The following is a 23,464-nucleotide window of genomic DNA, read 5'->3' as shown; positions in this document are numbered from 1 at the left end:
ACATTTTCTGGAGATTGTCAGATTTAATTGGTACAGAACTTCAAATTCTCTTCCACTTGCCTTTTAACAAACCTACTAATAAATATACCTTCTTGACAAGTATTCTACAATATATATATATCGAATCCCGGCGAGGGAAGAACCAAAAATTTGCGAAAGCAAATTTACAGATCTTACATTGTTGGGTTGATGTTTAGACGAGTTGTATATATATATATATATCGATAAGTTTATTAAGTTAGCCCTTTTAAAATGACTTTTAATAGGGTTTTTCATACCACGTTATGAATGTTCCTGTTCTAAATTGGAGCCCTTTATTTTACAGTTATTGTGTGTTGCTGTAGTGAATGTATATCATAATTGTTTTTGTTTAATGATTTGTACCGAAATTAAGCCGATACTTTTTCTCGTTTCAATTTTTCTTGTTAATACATTCTATTCATTGAAGACCAAAGATATTTACTACAGGAGAATAGTACAGAACCTTCCATATTACAACATATACATATAACTTAAGACTACTAAATATGTGGTTCTAAAAATCTCAGATGTTACCATGCAGTTTAAGAATTTACCTTCCAGGTTGACTTTGCAAGTGTTAAAATGTAAAGAGCACACCTCCTAATTGTTGTACGTACGTCATAAGGTAGCTGATGCACAGTAATCTGCAGAGGAATTAGATGCATGTCGTAAAGCAGGTATCATTTTCTTGTCGTGTGTTACGTTGTTTTCCTCCGGTGCTTATCATTGTGTGCTGGAACATGATTTAGTCAGTAATTCTGACACAAATAGGTCTTTGTGTAACCCTTTTTGTTTTGTGTTTTTTTTTACTATTTAAATCTTTTAAAAATTAAGGTAAACCAAGGATGCATAACTAACATCTAATATGCGCCCTTGTCACATGTAAATACAGACACGCATATTGTGTACATATGCATCACATGTCTTTCTTTCACTCAGACATCCGAAGTCATTCGAAAGATATCAATAGAAGTATAATGAAAAATACCGTTTTACTTTTACATAAATAAACATGATAAAGGGAATATAATTTAATTTTAACATGTTAATTTCATCAATTAACTATTTAACCTTAGGGGATCACTCCAGCCACTGCTACAGTGATTGCATATATGATCAGTAAAGTATTCTTAAGGTTTTCTGACTTTGTCCCCTTTCACAGGTAACACCTATCGCATATTAGAACTAGTTCCAAAGGCGGCTTTAACATTAAATTTAGCTACAACAGTTTTCGTATCATCATTACTGACGTTTTGGCAGAGTGGTCGCTAAAAGATTTCCAGTACAGGTTGTGGTTGAACTTCCTATTAAGAGAACTGTAACAACAGCTTTTATGCCACCATGGTCCATATGCCATCGCCCATGCAGCTCCTAAAAAGTCGTCATTATCCTGGTCTTTTGTTGAGAACTTATTTCCATTATTATAAGCCATATAATCACCTATCAATATAAATGTGTCATAAACAACAATGTTATGTTATTTGAAGTAAGATTGAAGCTTAATTTATTGCAAAATGTTCCACTTACTTTTATCTTCGTCATGTTTATTAACATTTTAAATACATTTTCTCTACTGTCTAACACCTTAAAATCATTATACCAATTATAATTGCACTATTTATAAAAAAGAAGATGTTGAATGATTGCCAATGAGACAACTATCCACCACAAGTGACCAAAATGACACAGACATTACCAATTATAGGTCACCATACGGTCTTCAACAATTAGCAAAGCCCATATCGCATAGCCAGCTGTGAAAGTCCCCAATATGACAATGTAGCAATTCAAACGAGAAAACTCACGGTCTTATTTTATATAAAAAAATGAACGAAAACAAATATGTAACACATAAACAAACGACAATCACTGAATTACAGGCTTTTTTGAATGACGAAACATCAGGAAAACAGAATTCTCACTGAAACTCTTGAAAGTCTTTGCAAATATTGTGTGAACATGTATTGAATATCAAATTAAGTACCGTGATCGAAACGAATGATGAACATGAAACGTACTCCACAGTAAGATGTGATACTACTTGGATATTCTTAACTTCGGCAAGGAAAATCATGTTCCAAACTACAGTATTTAGTGTAAGTTATTCAGACAGTTATTTTATTTATACCTGCATTCCCACTATAATTCCCAACAGTCAGCTTGTACTTAGACGCAGCATCTCCAACTATAAACGTTTTATACACAGCATACTTCTCAGTATTGGACAGATCTGTTAGATATATTCTCAATTCATATCTTCCTCTGGATGTCAGGATGTGTATGTGTTTGTTACCTTTTAAAGAAAATAGCACATCAGTGTTTCAACACAATATCAAATATCTAAAAGGAGTAAAAGGAATGAAAAGACAGAAAGCCTAACGGGATAACTTTTTGGTAAACATGCAGATATATGTATATCAAGTACAATGATAGCTAACTACGGACTTTTATTTAATAGTATGATATCATGATACATATTTATCGATCCTTACAATGGTATTTTTCTGTGTTGATACTACGTATATATGATTTTTTTCAATTTAAAATATTTGTTTTAATTTTTTTATGTGCAAAAATATCGTAGTTCTTTTCTTTCTTATTATGGTAGTAAACACAAATACTGACTGTCAAAGTTGAGAAATTCAAATCATTTTACTCAATTTTTGTAATTAGCAGATGAAAACGTTTCATAAATGCTTTTGAGTCATCATAATTAACGTAATGCAATGATATAATTCAAACTCATGTACATTGTAATCAAACAAAATCATTTTTCATCTTTTTTATTTCTTCGAGAATGCCATAACTAACTAACTGTGTGATAGTCTAGTACTGTTCTCACCAATCCAGTATTCACCATAAGGATTCCCAAATCCATTCTCATAATCTTTCCACGTTCTCTGGAAATTTTCAGTACCGTCTAACCTTCTCTGAATAATCTAGAACAAAATTCAGTAAATCATTTTATATGATATAAGTATGCTGCTACAAAGATGGAGCAAAATGATCAGATTCAAAATTGAAATCGTGCATGTTGTTTCTTGAAATTCTAGTTCTATAGAATATAATACTGGAACCCAATCAAAAAGTTTTGGAATATTTATGAAAATAACATCATCTATATATCTCAATGTGAAATTAAATGATCTAGCTTATTTGATCTTCGGGTTTTTGACAAGTGTCGGAAACACCTCCGACTCATATGAAAACAAAGAGAGGTTTTTTATAGGAATACTGATAATTTTGTTAAATATATCTACCTACAAATTCAACAAATATTTTTTTCAATGAAAAATCTCCCATCAACTGATCACTCGTTTCTTTGTATTACGTCGTTTACTTTTTTGTTTACTAAAACAAAATATGCCGTACGGTATCACAAATTAAAAGATCTATAGCGCACGCTACCATTTATATACTTAAAAACATTGTGAATTATTTCTTCTAAAAGATTTTTCAATACAGGGTAATCCGAATTATCTGTAACGATTCTGGTAAACGGTTGTATATATAGAATAATGGCATTTTTGTTTTTGATAATGACTTTATCAGCAAGAATATCAAGCGAGCCCTTTAGGGATAAAATGCCATGACTCTTTTAATCGGCAATCTGTCTTAACTCTATGGTTTTTTTTATATATATATAAAGAATATGAAGTATAAGTAAAGTTAAATTTTCGCGCACAAAACGTTGTGTCGTTGTTCGGTTGTGTGAATGAAGTCGCAAACATTTCATTGATAAATTGAAGCAGATGGACAAGAACATGTTACGTTACTGCACCAATAAATGACATCACTGCCTTATATTTTTCGAGTATCAAGTCCTGTCCATGGTATTGAAAATATAAGGCAATAGGATCGAAGGGCAATTGTTCTTACTACTGATAAATTTAGGTATTATTCAGTACAACGTTTGTAACTATAAATTATATTCAAAGATCGTACTTTAATCGTTTAAATCGATAACTTTTGTAAAAATGTTATTCAATCAACCAAAATATTCACATATAACAGGGTTTTTTTTAGCTCTTATTCAACTTACTGCACGTTAATCTTGTCAACAAAGTGTTTAAGGATAAATATTATTCCTGTATTGCTTAAGTGTTATAGATATGCATGTATGATGTTATACTGAGTGTACTAAAGAGAAAAAATATTAAGTAGCTGTCACTCAACCTGTCGATGCATATCGCTCCCAATTTTTCTTTATAATGTCTCGCGACTAGCATTTACTGAATTTTATGATAACCAAAATGTAAGGAAAACAGTGGTTCACTGGAAATCAAAATTAGGAAAGGTTTTGACTTAAAATAAAATAAAAGCAAACGTTTAATAAATGAAAACATTCGGCTGTGCCTTTATGTTATAGGAAAAAATCATAACTGTGTCAAAAGAGTTTTTTCATTCAGCATTTTGGTTTTCATTCCGACTTATATTACCACATTTGTACTACGGTTCAAAACTAAACGTGTACTCAAAATGGATTATCATTGTTCTTTTAATCGGCTAGCAGTTGAGCTGACCTTCTATATCAATCTAAATATCTATAGAATTACAATAATTATGTCTCATGATAAACGATAATGGTTTTCAAGAATATATCTATTCCTGCAAAATAAGACTGAAGTCTTCATAATCTATACATAGGACTAACATATTATATTGATTAGTTACTTCATTCGTTTTTTACACTATTTAAGCACTTTAGTGTTATTTCATGGCAGTCAGTATTTATATGTAAAGAAAGTTGGAATATTTAGAAAGAATTATTGGCCTTCGGTCAAAACATTTATAATCCTGTTCAATAAAGACTTGAGTCGTGCGCACTTGCCATACGCGGGATCCACACTCACAAATTTGGAGATGACAAGCTGGTGATACATAAGTTGGACTCCTTATAACACTCAACCAACGTAGCCCTACCCATAAGATTATAGTCATGCTACACAAAAATCCAAATAAATACCAGGGTGAAAATGTAGTCTTCCTTTAGGCGTGAACCCTACTATTGTTGCATTATAATATTTTAATTGGCCCGCGTCCACATGTTTTGAATTATTTTAAAGCAAACCAAAGACAGAAATCATTCACAATGTTCCTAACTTGAAACAAGCACACAATTCTGTTATAAGTAAAGATTATCTACTATAAAATGTTTTTTTTAATAATTTTTCAACATGCAACTTACTGTCCATGCATCATGAACTGTATTCATATTACAATAGACTCTCACTGCTGTCTTTTTATCCGGGAATATGAAATACACACCAGACTTTGCTTTCCGGTTTGATTTTACTATATCAGCGCAGTCCTGTTTGCTCTCTCCTAGAAATATTTCAATATACAGGCATATAACTTGTTGTATGAAATATTTAACAGGTACAAATTTAGATATTCACGCAAAATTATATCTGCTCAGAAATTGATATGAAAAATCATGATTGGATGTTATCATGACAATTATGTTATTGTGACAATTATGAGCTTCATGTGACCAAAAGACATACGTGTAATGGTTGATCTGTCTCGATATATATCTCTTTTTTTATATTTCATCATTGTGCGCAGTTCAAATGGTCGATATACTCTGTTATGTTTTATTGGCTTGATCGTTATAATATGTGTTTATGCGTTGTTATCTTGAATTTATCCTATAAAGCTGTATGCATATAGAAACAACATATATTATACACTTAATGAGTTGGGTACCTAATAATGTCCCCATTGATTGTCAAAGAACAAATTCATACTAACATTAAAAACTTTAGAAAAGGATCACACTACTACTGCAAATTTTAATAAAATATTTAGACGAAAATAAATATTTGAGCTATCTGTTTATTTTGTGCTGACGTAACAGTTGTAAATGATAATGTACATCATTTATAAATTAAACACTAGGATGGTAAATCTTTTATACTGTAAACGTCGACTGTTTCTGCAATCTCATATAAATGCTATGCTATAGACAAAGAAAACATAGAGTCTTTTGTATTGGCATAGTTCGAAAATCATTAAATATAAACCACAATTGCATTTTCTTTCATTTATAAAAAAAAACAGTTGTATACTTTCGGTTTTCGAGTAACTAGATACATTTTTAGTAATGACTCTTGCGAAAAGTAATCGGACTCAATTGTAAATCAGCATAGATAAAGGATCATAACAGCGTTTGTAATATCATTAGCCATATCTATATGTTTAAGACGAAACAAAGATAACTAGGAGACGAATAATACATTTCGATACTTTTCACGAGAAAAAATATATTTACAAAAAGAAATGCTTATAGCGACAGTCCACTTTTATAACAACTTGGAAGTAACAAAGTAATGAGAAGTTGTTTAACCAAAACTTGACAAAATTAACAATTAAAATGTTGCAAAGCTCAGTGTTTCATATCCATGTTTTCTCATACAAAAAATAGAATCAAACAAATATATATGTAACTTGATAATTAACATTTGAACACAAGGAAACAGGTGGAGCAGGATCTGGTTACCCGACCGAAGCATCTGCGCTCACCATCAGTTTTTTGGAGGGGTTCGTATTGCTCAGCTTTTAGTTTTCTGTGTTATTTTTGTGTTTATACTATTGTTTGTCTCTTGGTCTTTTTCTATGAAACCATGGTATTTTCAACTTGAATGGATATTAACAGATTAATGTCACTTTAATATTTTTCGCGAATCTTTTAAATAATTTATAGATCCTTCTTCAATATACTTGCGTTAAAATAATTATTTGTATTACGCTATATTTATTTTCGATTTTCTTTAAAAAAATTATTATTGATATATAATATTTGAAATTTATTTGTAACACATTTGTAACGCGAATATTTGGAACCTTCGTAATCGACTCAACAGTGTTTAGACAATCATTTTTTAATCATGTTAATGGTTAAAAATTATCTCGAATCAGGTAAGAAAACAAAAGAAAATTGTGATTGTATACTATAAGAGTTTTTAAAAGATTACCATTGACAGGAAGCTTACTATTTTCAAAGCTGATTTTCTTGTTTCTGTTTCAAAACAATTTAAGAAGATTCAAGGATGCAAGTACATAACAAAGAATTCAATCAAACGACCTTATGTAATATTACACTGTAGTTTATAATTCTTTCGAATAAGATAGCAAAACTTGATTCAAACGTGTTGATTATTAATCATATTCAATGGAACAGTTTTGCACTGGATTAAGATATAAAAATAACTGGCAAGAATCTAAATCTATACTTTCTGTTTTCAATAAAACTAATTAAATATATATTATAATCACCTTCATTCCTGACAGGATTAATCAGTTGATCTTGTCCTTTCTCTTTCAAAACGTCATTTATTTCCTGCAGGGTAATATTTCTGAAAAATTCTACGGTCGAGTTTCCTTCCAATAATGTCTCAAACGAACGTTGTGTTTGTTCTTTCTCATAATTTTTAACCGTATTCCTCATTAGCGTTTGTATGTAAATCTTCATTTTCCTGTTTATGGATTTTGTGTCTAGCATGGCCACCAGTGGTGCACCTTTGTCGGTAATCAAAGGCATTGACAAAGGGTCTGGGTCCCCTATATCTTCGGTGTCTGGTTCTAATGCTGTAACAACAATGTCTCCATACCAGAACACACATAAAGCAACTACCACAACGATTGAATTCATTTTTCAATAGCACTTTATTATTCCGAGTGAGCGTCGATGCACAGGTACTACCTTAATAACGGTTTGTTGAAAAGAACTATACTCTCTTCACATTATATGACTAAAGAAACAGTTTTAGTATGTGTAACCTATATAACTACGCAGAAAACAGTTGCAATCTCTCATAACTCATGTCTCGTTATAGATAAAGACAAATGATTATTCTTTATCTTGTAGATAAACAAGGCCAAGGAATGTTTTTGGTGTTATTAATGACTTGATGAACAATTTTAAGTGAATTTTTGTGATAGAAAGATTTGATATCTTCAGAACGATGTTACAAATTCTTACTATTATCATTTATGTAACGTGATGATTAGTGCAGTTAACTTTTTCATCCAAAAGCTTAGATATCAGGCATACTAATGATCAAAGTTAATAATAAATCAGTTTTGTTTGTTAGAATGATGGTTTAACGTGCTACAGTTTCGACATTTTTTTTTATCTGACTTGCATATTGTATTAGTAGAAACAAAACTTAATTCAATTAACCCCAAAAAGTTCCATCTGACTAGCTCCTAATGTTTCTATTTTGGAATGAGGTCGTCATGATTAATGACATATTTTGTTTGTTAATTTTATGTTTATATTTCATGTTTATGGATCTTAATATGGTTAATTTTTGTAACTCCCTAGTACTATTTATCGAAATCTTAGTGTTTTTCTACTCTTGTATTGATTGTTAATAAAAAAAAATGAATATTTTTGTAGCCTTGAAAGTTGTAACGATAGAATATGAAGAAACGTATTTTGTTTCTTGTACATGCATCCTCTGGAATTAAATCTGTCATGTAAGGAACTTTATTTGGTTTCGTAATTCATTGAAAATAAATTTATGTGGACTTAATTATTTTGAAAAACAACTTATATCGGGGAAAAAACAAAGCTGCGTTGAATTAAGATCTACTAAAAACATAAACAGCAAATATATCGATATACTTAATTACATTTTTTTATATGAAGAAAATGAAAATCTCTTGAAAATATCACGAGTTGGAAATTTTTAGATTATTATTATATTTATATAGAAATAAATTAGGACTCGAGATCGAACAGTTTATTGAAGGCCAACAAAAAAATAAGTAAAAGTGCATCTCTGTACCAAAACACAAATAATGACCACACTGTCTTAAACATATAATAAAGATTAAGAACTGTTTTCAAAATAGTAATGATCTGCTTACGTGTTAATCAGTTTATCATGACGTACAAGATACTGCAAACATTACATACTTTGTCTACTTAAGAAATAATTCATGGAAGCAATAGCCTGGGTCGTGATATTCGAATTTTATCCTGAGCGGTAACCGTTACGAATATCACGGCCCAGGCCATGTGTAAATTTCCAACGATCTATGGCTTCAATGAATTATTTCGATTCTAATAGGACAAATACGGCCATTAAAAAACTGAAGCGAGGGTGGCTATGCTGTGTAATTGGCTGTTATTTATTTACTCCCTGTTAGATAAAGCTCAAACATCTTAATAAATCTTTAGCATGCATGTGTTATTTCGAAAATAACCGCTATAAAAAATGTAATTCTCAAACCCGACATTTGCCATTTTTAATTTATGTTTTTCTCGTTAGCTTCCGTCAAATCCAAAGTTGACATTTCGTAAATAAGGAGCCGCCATGTTGACTTGCTGAAATCAGTAAATATGCGAATAATGCAATAGAATATAAAAATAAAACAAAACCTACCTTCAAAATCAGTTTTAATACAATATCATACGAATTTCGATGGTTTCTGTAACAGAAAACTTTCAACTCAAGTGGTTTCATTTGTATGACGTCATGTTTTGAAATGACTTAACTGCGTCGAAAACATTAAAAGACTTTCGCGGAATTTTATTTTATTTTTATTTTGTTGATTTCTCCGAGCTCTTGTGCATAACTTCTTTTTACTATGCATCCGAAATCAAAGTAAAACTGTCTACTTTGACAAGAAATGAACAGTATAAAAAAAGGGATCGCAATAACTTTTCATGTTCTCAGCTATAGTCCGTCGGACGGGGAAGATAAATGGCTGACCCGTGTTAAGAGAGAGCCATATCTCGTGCACGTTAAAGACACCCTTGTAGATTTCGAAAAATAGCAGGCTAAAAACGCTACAAGGCAGCACTCGCACCCGCAAAGTGGAAAGGGATTAATATAAGTTGCAAAACTTGTTTCCTAATCAAATTTAGATAAATATGTTTTAACTAAACTAAACTTCAGATTTGTTTTTTGACAAAGACATTTCCAGTTGGTTTTTTACTGCTACAATAGGAAATAGTTCTTTTTTATCTGGCCATAAGACAATAACAATCAAAACCAAGGAGTAAACAAAATCTCACAAAACCAAATGACATTTACATCAACAGTTATAAATAATGAATAAGAAACAACACTAAAAACCAGGAGTAGAGAAGAAGATTCTCCTTCGTTTTGCATTTGCTTCAAAAGATCTTCGTATTGTTCGGACCTAATATCTTGGAGTGTATATACACATCTCATCTGCCTCCGAGTTAACAATTTCCTTAAAACAGTCAATTTTGTACAAATCTGACTATTTTAAAAAACAAAAAAATGGATTTCCAAACTCGTTCATCACTTTAGAAAGTCTTTGATACTTTTCAAAGAAATCCTTTTGTGTTTTGTAGAGTCTTCGTGATGTCGTTCATCTGTTGTGGAATAACTCAAACCACTAGATCTTTCAAATTCATCTACCAGTCTACTGACTTCCATCCATCCATCATCTCAAAGGGATTTTCGGTGGCACCAACATCGCCCTTCACAATTGCATTAATTTGTTTTGTGCCTGATCAATTGTGATAGAAGAAAACAACTTACTGATCTCACGTACCGTGAAATTGCCATTTGCAAATTCCATTGCCACTTTGTGGATGATGTTCGTGAAGTTAAGCCATATCTCGGAGAGTGATCAGTTCCCATTGAGCATAATTGATACGATACCATGCTTGTTATGCACTGATTGTGAGGTACGGTATCTGACTCATAAAATTCACGTACGACTGAAAGCTCAGGAAGTTCTTATAGATTCATAATTTAACGCCACAAATTTAACTGTGGTCGAGATGACTTTCTTTCCTTACACCTCAAATAATCGAGCCAAATTTTCTGCGTTTAGACATTTATATATAATGATTCAAGCAAAACACACACAGTTATCTGATGCACATGTCTAGTCCTAGGTACATTTGGATATACTATGAAAATAATATGACGTTCTAGGTGTTGCAAAATCATCGACTTCCATGCAATATATCCCCAAATGATTTAAAACAAGTTGTTTCAATGTACTATCTACCAAACATAACGATAAACTTATCTTCTCCGTGTAAAATCTGGCCATTTCCACTGAATTTGCTTAGCCAATACCAAAAGTGGTTGATCTACATTTATATATTTGTATTTGGTCGGGATTCTGAAACTTAACGACTTTTTTCACCTTATCCGTCGAATGCTAGCAGCTTGATCAATTCACCTGAATGGGTGTGATTTCAAACATTGGCATCATAGAAGTTATACTTACTTGCATAGAAGAGCATAGATTTTCAGAGGAATTAAATAACGCGCAAGATATGCTTACCAAATTCAAATCCAAGTCTGTTAGAAGAACTACGATTTGCATCACTGTGTCATGGTAGTGGGTGCAAATTACTCTGTATGTCTATAAATAGTTTGCGCATGCGCAAAATTGATAAACGAATTTGTTTCATAGCCTTAATTGTGTAACCAAACCAATTCATAAAATCATTAAAAATCCAAAAGCACCAAGTAAATAATAAATAGTTAAAATGTTTATGTTTGAATTCCTTTACATTATCGGGCATGCACAAACCCTGAAGAGTCAAATATTTATTTCTATTAAATACGTCATATCATTATACAAATCCCTGGTCACATGCAAGGAATGTAGCCACCAAACCTGATAATATTTTTCACTAAAAGAAGGTCAAAGAAAAAGTTTTCCAGAAAAATAAATATTTTCGAACTGGGAAAAACAGCCATCTTTAAAAAAGGCCGTGACCATCTTGAAAAAAATAAAAATGTTCATGGCCAGCAGTTTTTTCTTAAAAAGTATATAATAATAATGCTTCGTGCTAATTTTCATTCTTGTATCATCATTTGCACAATTCTCTCGATTTTGCTTGCTTATATCTTCCACTATTGGTATTTTTCTTAACCCTTTTAAATAATTTATAGATCCTTCAACAATATATGCGCGTTACAATTATTATTTATATAACGCTTTCTTTATTTTCGAATTCCTTAAAACGTTAACGTTTTGTCTGTCTTTTTTTCAAACACATAATTATTTATAAAATTTTATAAGTTATAAATAACATTTGAAATTTATTTGTAACACGTATTTGTTACGCGCATATCTGGAACCTTCGTTATCGACACAACCGTGTTTAGACAATCATTGATAAATTATTTTAATGGTTCAACAGTATCCGGAATAAGAAAGGAAAACAAAAAGTGATTGTGATTGTATACTGTAAGACAATTTAAAAGATTACCATTGACATGAAGCTTTCAATTTTCAAAGTTGATTTTCTTGTTTCTATTTCAAAACAATTTAAGCAGATTCAAGGTTTCAAGTACATAACAAAGCATTCCATCACAAGAAATTATGTTATATTGCACTAAAGTTTATACTTCTTTTGAATAATATATCAAAAATCGATTCAAAAGTGTTGATTATGAATCATATTCGATAAAGCAGTTTTGCACTGATTTAAGATATAAAAATAACTGCCAAGAATCTAAATCTATAATTTCCGTTATCAATAAAACCAATTAAATATATATTATAATCACCTTCATTCCTGAAAAGATTTATCAGTTGATCTTGTCCTTTCGCTTTAAAAACGTCATTAATTTTCTGTAGGGTGATATTTCTGAAACATTGAACGGTCGAGTTTCCTTCCAATAAAGTCTTAAACATACGTTGTGTTTGTTCTTTCTCGTAATTTTGAACCGAATCCCTCATAAGCTTTTGTATGTAAATCTTCATTTTCCTGTTTATGGATTTTATGTCTAGCATGGCCACCAGTGGTGCACCTTTGTCTGTAATCAAAGTATAAAAAGAAGATGTGGTATGATGGCCAATGAGACAACTATGCACAAAAGACCAAAATGAAACAGACATTAACAACTAAAGGTCACCGTACGGCCTTGAACAATGAGCAAAGCCTATACCGCATAGTCAGCTATAACATGTATAAAAGGCCCCGATAAGACAATGTAAAACAATTCAAACGAGAAAACTAACGGCCCTATTTATGTAAAAAAAATGAATGAAAAACAAATGTGTAACTCATACACAAACGACAACGCATTGACAAAGGTTCCCCTATATCTTTGGTGTCGGAATCTAATGCTGTAACAAAAATATCTCCATATCAAAACAAACATAAAGCAACTACCACAGATATTGAATTCATTTTCCAACAACACTTTATTATTCTGAGTGATCGTCGATGTACAGGTACTACCTTAATATCAGTCAATTAGTTGTATAGAACTACACTCTCTTCACATTATATAACTTTAGAAACGGTTTCAGTATTTGTAATCCTTATAACTAAGCAGAAAACAGCTGCAATCTCTCATAATTTATGTCTCTTCATAATTGAAAACAAATGATTATTTACTATAACTTGTAGAAAAACAAGCGCAAGGATTTTTTTATTTTTGGTGTTATTTTTGTCTTGATGAACAATGTTAAGTGAATTGTTGTGAAAAAAAAAGACATTTGATATCTTCAGAACGATGTTACAAATTCTTACTAACATCATTTATATTACTTGCTGATCATTGCAGTTCACTTTTTCATCCAAAAGCTAAGATATCAGGCATAGTTATGATCATTACAATGTATATTAATAATAAATCAGTTTTGTTTGTTTAGAATGTTGGTTTATCGTGATAGAGGATTCGACATATTTTTATCTTACTTAAATCATTTATATAATGAATTTTTTTTTTATCACCACTGAATTCAATGAACCCCATAAAGTTCCATCCGATTAGCACCTAATGTTTCTATTTCATTAGAGGTTGTCATGATTAATTACATATTTTGTTCGTTAATTTTATGTTCATATATTTTGTTAATTGAAATTTAAAATAGTTAACCTAGTACAATTTATCGGAATTTTTGTGTTTTTGTAGTCTTGTTTTGCTTTTAATAGAAGATGAATATTTTGTGTAGTCTTGAAAGTTGTAACGATAAAATGTAGAGAAAAGTATTTTGTTTCTTGTACATGCGTCCTCTGGAATTAAATTTGTAATGTAAGAACCTGTATTGTTTGCCAGATGGATCCCACTTAAAGGGACAGTTCATATGCTCTTTTTTTTTTGCTTTAATGTACTGTAATGTAACATCATCTATGTAAACTGTGTTGTTAGCATCTTTGTGAGCTTTATTCTATAAAAAAAGAACATGTGGCATGATTGCCAATGAGACACAGAAATTACTAATAATAGGTCACAGTACGGCCTTCAACAATGAGCAAAGCCCATGCCGCATAGTCAGCTATAGAAGGCCCCGAAATGTTTATTCGTAAGTTTGTATAAATTTAAGTCAGTTGTGTTTGCTTCTCCATGATTTATATTTAAACATTGTTGATTGTTATTCACTTTTATTGTCGCTTTAAGCTATTATATCAGTATAATTTAATTTTGGATGTAACGCGTCTTCTGATTGGCTGACGTTATTTTGTTATGAGCCCGAAGACATAATTTAGTCATGTGACCATGACGTCATCAACGTTTTTTCATTGTTTTCTACGGTTTAAAATGGAATTCAGAATTAAATTATAAGAAATGCCTGTAATATTTTTTCTGTCTATTCGAAATAACATAAAAAATGTGGTGCACACTGTTAAATAACCCGCTACGCGCGTTATTCAGTGTGCACCAAATTTTTTATGTTATTTCTTCATAGACAGAAAAAATATTACAGTCATTCCTTAATTGTTTTGTTAACCAAATTTTTTCTCAATATAGTTGACCTATAAAAAAAACTGTTGGTTGAAAAAGTCGAGGGTTTGATTTTGAAATATGTATGAATTTCACCATTTTTCCTTTAACTTGATTTTTTTTTATTTTTCTTGTTTTACATATCTGAAGTTAGGTCTGATAAATATTTTTTTTTATACTGGAATGATTGTGATATTTTCCTTTTTTACTTGTAGCAAGAAAACAAGTTTGTTGCCAACATCTTTTAATTAACAATCTTTTAAAATTGTGTCAATTTTGGACAATAAGCACGGTGTACAATTCTTTTCATTCTATTTTTATAAGATAACATGGAATTTCTTTTTATTGAAGCGAAGTATAAGAAAATTCTATCTGAGTTGATGCGAGACAATTTTATTGATTATGTTCTCTGTCTGTGTAGTGTTGTCATATTTTTTTTTTTTTTTTTTTTTTTGTAATCTGTAAATCTTAAACATGACAACTGTTGTTTCGTAATTTTATTGTGAATAAGATATCATATGAAATATATAGCAGCACATTTTGTCTTATTTAAATAGTTTTACCTTACTAATACACATTTTGTCAGATTAAATCTTCATTAATGTTTCCTATCTGTAATTGTTTTAGAACGAACAAATAAATATCACGTGTTTCTATAATACAAATGTACGTGCTAGTAATCGACAAAAGATTGAAATTCCTTTAAATTTTTCAGCTCTTAGTCGTAAAATGAGGTATTACAATTATATATTTGATGATGTATCGATGTGAAATATGTTTGGAAAAGTGGAAAAATTCTCTCCGAGATTTTTTTTTCATTTAGTTAAAAATCATGCCATGTGTTCCATTGAACAAATATATAACTCCTATTAACTACAATCTAAAATAAAAGAGACCTTAAAGTTTTCGAATCAGTGGGCATATTTAAAAAATTAGGGTTTTCTTTTAAGTTGTATAATTTCTACACGAGAGGAAATAATGTTTAGTATTTTCATATAAATAACCACATTGGCACATTGCGTTTGGGTATAATATATGCATGATACAGATCCATGCTAAGGGCACTGCGTTCATTTCGTAATCTTTCTATCTATCTTAGTCTTGATCTTAATCATAATCTTCATCTTCTACCGTCCTTTTGGTTTGTTTCAGTTTTTTTAGAATTAAAAGCAGGTCCTGAAGATACGAGTGTGAGTAAGTTGATAACGTAAGCATTCCATTCTAGAAATGTTTGAAATATTAAGCGCAGGACTTAAAGGGTGTAGATTTTATATTCTTTCTGTGGAAAACTATGTCCACAAGTAAACCCTGCATAATTACATATTTTTTTATACGTGATATATTTCTAAAAGTAACGTGACCTCTAGGGAAAATGTGAAACAAATACGATTTCTATGCTAGGAAAGTCGTAAAGAAACATATAGTTTTGCTTATAGAGTACAATTTTAATGGGGAAAATACCTCAAGTAATAATGCTACATTGGTACTAGTGTACAAAGAGAACATACCTCATATATGCCTTCAAGTATCGAGATCAATAATAATTTAATCATATGATTTCAAGAGCAGTCATACAGTAGAGTACATTTTGTCTTTATAAGGGAAAATATTGACATTTTAGACGAAGTTCAAAGCAAATAATATGAAAAGGAGGCATCAATTGAGCACAACATTTCATTTATTGTTGTGTACATTTCTTATGTTCTGTTTTACCACTGTCCAATGATTAGGAGGAGGGTTGGGCGCCCCGCTAACATGTTAACCCCAACACATTATGTACCTGTCCAAGATAGGAGCATGGAATTCAGTTTTTGTCGTTTGTTGCTGTGTTACAAATTAGTTTTTAGTTCATTTTTGGTACGTACATAAGGCTGTTTTTTCTGGTTTCAATGATTTCGGGGAGTTTAACAGCTATTTATGCAGTATGGGCTTTGTTCGTTGTTGAAGGTCGTACGGTGACCTATAATTTATTTCTGTTATATAGTTTCTTGTGAAGGGTTGTATCATTGTCTATCTTACTACTTCTTCATTTGTATAACTCAAACAAAATATAAGAATTTCCTTTCAGGCAGTTTATGTTTTGTCTTGAAAATTATTGTTTGCTGCCTGTTTGTCTTTTTGATTTTTAGCCATTGCTTTTCAGTTTATTTTCGATTTATGACTTTAACTATCCCTTTGGAATCTTTCATGACATTTACTAAAAGAAACATATCAAAGTTCATTTCAATATTTCAATATTGCATTTCTACAAACAGTTTGTACTAATCGCATTGGGTTCATTGTTACGCATAATCTACAGCCCCGTTGATAGTTTATTTATGCAATTCATGTCTGTGCAATCACACATGAACATATTTAAACATCTGGAAAGCTACGCACGTGCGATGATAAGCAAATATGTCAGTTTTTGATCTCAGTTGATTGTTTATTGCTTCCAGCGAATTCACACATTAACAGTTTATTAGATATTACAGGGTAAATTAATATTTTTCGAGCATATATAACGGCTAAAATGTGTCCAGTCGAGTTATGATGAAAACTCGATTTGTTGTCAATAGTGTGTTGATCTTGAAAAATTTCCTTTGTCATAAGTGTTTTTTTATATCTTTATTTACGAAACTTGATTTATGAGTAGCCGAAGGTTGAAAGAAGATTAGCCGTAGGTGAACATGAAATAGTCATGCGATAATGGTTGCCCTACTCATTTGCTACTCCATTAGTTTTCATGGACACATATTACAAAACATTTTATTAGCCTGACACCTTTGATAACTATTTACACCCCTTGGTCGATGATACTACTGGTGGGCATTTCGTCTCCGGAGGCAATCACCAGCGCAGTAGTCACACTTTGATGTTCACATGAATATCAAGTATATCGTCTTTTTGTATAAATTTACTGCTTTCAAAAGTATTGATAGACAAAACGTATTTGGATATCAATTATATACTTGTTTGGCTTTCTAATTTGTTTGATCTGAGCGACACTAATTAGTCTCATGAAGACGAAACGCGCGTTTGGTGTTTCAAATTGTAAGCCTTGTACCTTTGATAACTATTCAATCGTTTGGATGGACAGAAATCATAGATGTTAAGACTGATCATATCAGTTTACAAACATATGCATACTCTTCTAATGTTTTATCATTAGTTTTTGCTGTAATTGGATTTCAATTTAGTCATGGTTATGGAAATGTATTGAACAATGAAGATCTTAAAATTGAATCAATATATTCTAAAGGTAAGACATGTATACACAAATGAAGAAATCATCACAATAAAAAGACAGTACAGTGCAAGAAAATTGTCAAGGCTCTTTGTTTAGCTATGTGTTCAACACATTTTATTTTCAAAGTGAATATTTTTTTATTTGACAATCAAGTATGCATAATTAAGGAGTAAATATATATAAAAGAACAAAATAAGAAAAGATGGAACAACTAAATCTCAATTTACACCACTGGTTTATTCAGATGTTCAAGGAGAAACATACTTCGTTTTCTAACAGTGTCATAACAAAATTACAAACTATCGTTTTTCTCAATATTAAATATCGGTTTAAGGTAGTTATACATGATTTGATATCAGTAAGTTAAAAACTGTACATCTGTTAGCAATTGTATACACTCTTAAATGGTATTGTATTATTTATCTGTGTATACAAAATGTGTGATATGGTTGTCTAATACTCGGATCAATGCGAGTTATCTTTTTTGTGTATTTTGTCTAAATTCGCTGAGTATAATTGTTAATCAGCTATTAATGTACCTTATTCCATGTCCTAATATTGCTTTGTTTTTGAGGCATTCGGAGAATTTGGCAGGTATTTTGTAAATTATTTTTCTTTAACTTATACACACATTATTTGAATACAGACTTGTCACTGGTGCATATTTAGTCAACATATGCTGACCTTTAGGCTTTTCAAATACTTGTGTCCGGTTGCGATCTGACTAAAACACACCTTATTTTGTTCTTTTATCAATTACTCAAATTTACAATTGTTTAAAAGTACTATTGTATATCCGCTTACCCTTCCGAAGCACCTGAGATCTATTAGGTTTGCATTGCTCAGTCTTTGGTTTTCTATAGTGTTTGTAACATGCTGTTTGTCTTTTTCCTTTTTAGCCATGGCGTAATAAGTTCATTTTCTACTGATGGGTTTGAATGTCCCTTTAATATCATTCGCCTCTCATTTGTAAAAAATCAAAACAGATAGGAATAAAAAATATTTACAACCGCTTTAAATCATTGTATAAATGAAACAGATTTTTTATCTTAAAATCAATCAAATATCTTCTGTTAGAACATTATAAATACCTATCCTTAGCCCAGTATTTTGACTATAAATCAGTTAAATAGATAATGAAAATAGTTCGGCACATTTAACATAGAATTACAGTTTTCGTATCATCATAACTGAGGTTTTAGCTGCATTGCTGTTGAAGTCATTCCAGTACAGGTTGGTGTTAAATTTCTTATTGAGACCACTGTGACAACAGCTTTTATGCCACCATGGCCCATAGGAGTTAGCACATTTAGCATCATGTTGGTCGTTATCCTGGTCAAACGTTGAGAACTTCATCTCATTATGATAAACCATTTGATTACCTATATATCAATAATAAATAAATCATTAACTACAAATGACATAGAGTAAGTTGACATTTAAGTGAATATAACATGTAACTTGTAAAATAGTTTTGTCTTTTTTTAAAATCTAAATTCTAGTATATTTTCTATTGTCTATCAATATTGAATCAAATGAAAACTATGATAAAATTGAGAATGGAAATGGGGAATGTGCCAAAGAGACAACAACCCGACCATAGAAAAAAACAACAGCAGAAGGTCACCAACAGGTCTTCAATATATGAGAACAGTGAGAACAAATGATATGAATGAAACGTTTATATATTCTATTAAATTTATGCCACACCAATTAAATTTAACGGCTTTTTCGACTCCAAAAATGGGACGAGCAAGTTATTTGAAAATTTTAATTAAAAAAAAAATCAAAATTTGCAAAGTGTTGAGGCGAAGCTGGAAAAGTAAAGGTCAGAGATTATAATTTTGGTTTGTAAACATAAAATAAAAGGTTTTGACAATATTGATCAAACAAGATGGTATAAATAAAGGCAACAGTAGTATACCGCTGTTCAAAACTCATAAATCCATGGTCAAAAAACAAAATCGGGGTAACAAACTAAAACTGAGGGAAACGCATTAAATAAAAGAGAACAACGACACATTAAAATGTTACACACACAAACACACACACACACATACATACACACACACACAAACGGACTAAGCATTAGACAAAATCCTTTGAGAATAACAAATATAACATCAAAACCAAATAACTGAATTTGGGATAGATAAGTACCGTGACACGTCTTATAGTAATGTGAATTCACACTCAAAAATAAGAGAAAGCAAACAACACAACGGAAACACAACGTTAAAATGTAACACTCACAAAAACGAACTATAATATAACAATGGCCATATACCTGACTTGGTACAGGACATTTTTAAAGGAAAAAATGGTGGGTTGAACCTGGTTCTGTGGCATGCCAAACCTCCCTCATTTATGGTCATGTGAAATATAACATTAAAATGAAAACACAACACTACAGGACTACAATATAAATAAATAGGAGAACACAATTGACAAAGAAACTCACGAATAATAGCTTACAAAAGGCAACAAGTTTAATTTTTATTTTTTTTTTTATTTTTATACAATTTGATAAACATGATATACTACTTGTACTGTGACATTTCTTTCATTAATCATCTGCCGAAATGTGTTTTTTTTTCCCTGTTCACCAAGACATATTTGAATTATTATGTCAACTGCTTTACGTTATCTGCATTGAATTGTCATATGTCTTTCCTACTTTTGACACCACATATGCCTTATAGCTAGCAACATGGCGGCTGTCTTGCAAGAAGCAGAAACTGCGCATTATTCCAGAACACCTGAGTTCACCTCCACCTTTTTAGGTTTCGAGCTGTTGGTTGATATGTTTACATTTTAGTTTGTTTGTTTTATATGTTGGTTGTCTGTGTCTCTGTAGTTTTAGTGTTCTCACTTTTGATTTTTGTCTTTTTAGCACTTTGCATATAAATAAGATTGAGTATGAGTGCCTATGAGACAATTCTTCATCCAAGTCATAATCAGCTTTGGAGCAACTCCTCAATGTTATAACTATCCCTTTTATGGGGGTACTTTTCAAGTGATGGTACAAAAGTGCACATACTTATATTATTTGAAGAACCTTTCCAAAGAACTATATATATATATATCTGGCAGTATATGGCCAACACATGTCCAAATATTTTGTAATGTTCCTTAACTTTAATATAACTTCGTTATTATTAAACATAATTTGACATATATTTAAAACAAAATTGTTTTACATATGATGATTTTACCACTTTGAAGTTACAAAATATAAGCTCTTTTTTCCTTTCTGCAACAGTAAAATGACCCCTGTCTAAGCAACAGACTCCTATATCTGGTAATGGATAGATGTGTTCCGTCGGCAAACAATCTTTATTGCAGTTGAAAGCAACATTTCTCAATCTGCGTACTTTATTTTAACCACGAAAATTACGATGATTTGAAAGCGGAATCTATTAAAGTAAGGGGTAAGACATTCAATGTTAATATGCTGGGATCGCTATTTATCTATTTAATGTTTACAAAAAAAAAACAGCGCGGTAAAAATACACGATTACTTTTCGCATGCGGGAAGCGGGAATATTCCCAAAAAAAAAATTTTTCCGTTTGATAAGATTAATTGCGTGGCCCGCTGAACAAGGAATTAAATTGGTGTGGCATAAGCATCATCAAATGAAGCAATTGCTGAAATTTATGTTTTCCATAGATATATGTAATATAACCTGGATGTACCAAAAGACGGCGTAAAACATTATGTTCAGGACAAAAGTTTCTTACGCAAGGTGTATAGATTAGGTCTTAATTATTTACCTGCATTTCCACTATAATCCCCAATCGTAAGTTTATACTTCGACTCTGCATCACCAACTACAAACGTTTTATACACAGCATACTTCTTTTTATGGGACAGATCCATTAGGTCTATTCTCAGTTCATATTTACCACTGGATGTCAGGCTGTGAATGTGTTTGTTTCCTTTTAATATATATGATACACATGATACAGCAGCGTTAAAACAAATCAAGGAAATATTTCTTTATTGTCCATGTCAAATAACTTTACGTCAATTACATGATAGTAAACTACATACTAGAGATTTCAAATAGAATGAAGAAAAAAATATAGCATAACAAATATACAACCATTATTTGGACTTGTTTTTTTTCGACCATTGCATTTGATTTATTATGTAACTCTCAAGTTTAAACAAGTTATTCCAAGACTTTTAGAATCGCACACCGGAATGTTCGTCCATACAAAATAATTTTATCATGACGAAAATGATAAAAATCTTGCATTTTTATTTATCACATGGTTTTCCAGATTCTTTACTTTTTTCATTAGCATAAGATCATGAATAAACACATATATCATGCCTATCATACGAGCAATTTGATTGTATATATGTTATGGGGGAAATATTTAGAAAGATGTTTACAGAAATAACGACACCAGAGTTTGTCAGAATTTGTCTCTTTATATAAATTTAAAATTGAGATAAACTTATCCCTTCCATGAAATTCCTTCATTTTTCATTTGTTATAAAAATGTATTTAGAAAATTTTCCCTTTGTATGTTGTTTTTTTAGATGTAAGGCGCGTTCGATAAGGTATTATTCTGTAATAATGTGTTTTACGGGAATACTATCGACCTCCAAATAGACCAAGGACACAGTTATCGTCCTTTGTAGAAATCTTTTTGGCTTTATACGGCTAAAATAAGCATTGTCAAGCAGTTTGCCTTTTAGGCCTAAGAGGCATGCTGACTTTCTATCTGACAGCTTTTTTGGTCCTGCTTAGATCAAATTTCATTAACCATTTATGAGCTCTGACTATAGAGAAAAGTATATAAACACAGAACAAAAGTGGAGAACATTTTTGTATTCATGCATGTCATGGCCCTGGTTAAACGGCCTGTTTTATGTATGTAAAATGTGAACAGCTTTGTACATAAAATCTGTAGTCCATCACTAAATCTGTAAAAAAACATTTTACAATGCAATTGTGAGTGAAAAAAGTGGTCATCAGACCATACTGTCTTTCAAAATATTAAAATACAAGAGTCCTTTTGCAATTAGACTTCTTGTATCATGATACCTTAGCATAGAAATTAGCAAAAAGTAACAAGTTTTCATTTCTAATAGCTTCTCTGTGCATTTCATATGACAATATGGGCTACGTCTTAAATCGACTCTAAATAATTCTCAGTATTACATGGCCCAAGACCATTTTATACTCATGGGGTATGCTTTTTGTAATTTTTATGTATATCTAAAGTACATTTAATATATATGAAAGAATAATTTAGGGTTAACAAAAACTTCACAAACTTCAAATTGGAAAAAAAATGCATGTTCATATAAGGCTTGAAGTTCCCTGAATTGAAAAATCTCTATTTTCAGACATGGGATCGTATAAATTTGACTTATTATAAATGAGTGTTCAAATGTTTTTAATACTTGATATATAATATTTAAGAGCATTTAAAAAGCAAATTTTGTCAAAATTTCAAATATTAACCAAAATTTGGACCAAAATCTTGACAGTTAAAGATATTTGAT

General features: G+C 31.0%; 2 protein-coding genes across 4 annotated transcripts in view; both read right to left on the bottom strand.

The window, feature by feature from the left end:
- The window catches only part of LOC143055427 (fibrinogen C domain-containing protein 1-A-like), a 72,535-nt gene that overhangs the window by 26,948 nt on the left and 22,123 nt on the right, over positions 1-23,464 (bottom strand). The window contains exons 8-9 of one of the 2 annotated variants that reach the window (XM_076228572.1): positions 21,715-21,879; positions 17,926-19,322 (exon numbers count right to left, since the gene is read on the bottom strand). The exons of the other annotated variant lie outside the window; for it this stretch is intronic. Of the exons in view, the coding sequence (XP_076084687.1) occupies positions 19,108-19,322; positions 21,715-21,879 (380 nt within the window). The 3' untranslated portion in view covers positions 17,926-19,107. Of the gene's footprint in view, positions 1-17,925; positions 19,323-21,714; positions 21,880-23,464 lie in introns of those variants that run through there. 2 annotated transcript variants of the gene reach the window in all.
- Positions 997-7,819, bottom strand: LOC143055426 (fibrinogen-like protein A). 2 transcript variants are annotated; one of them, XM_076228568.1, is made up of 5 exons: positions 7,300-7,819; positions 5,210-5,346; positions 2,837-2,960; positions 2,150-2,314; positions 997-1,461 (listed from the first exon to the last, which is right to left on the bottom strand). In XM_076228568.1, exons 1-5 carry the CDS (start codon positions 7,673-7,675, stop codon positions 1,241-1,243), a joined length of 1,023 nt encoding a protein of 340 aa, XP_076084683.1. In that variant the 5' UTR covers positions 7,676-7,819; the 3' UTR covers positions 997-1,240. The 2 variants fall into 2 exon arrangements, with proteins under 2 accessions (XP_076084683.1, XP_076084684.1); XM_076228569.1 differs by having other exon boundaries at positions 2,864-2,960; positions 7,300-7,817.

The sequence above is a fragment of the Mytilus galloprovincialis genome, chromosome 12 (genome assembly GCF_965363235.1).
Source record: "Mytilus galloprovincialis chromosome 12, xbMytGall1.hap1.1, whole genome shotgun sequence".
Taxonomy (NCBI): Eukaryota; Metazoa; Mollusca; class Bivalvia; order Mytilida; family Mytilidae; genus Mytilus; species Mytilus galloprovincialis.
Note: the sequence above shows the minus strand (reverse complement) of the source record. Positions and strands in the feature narration are given on the sequence as shown.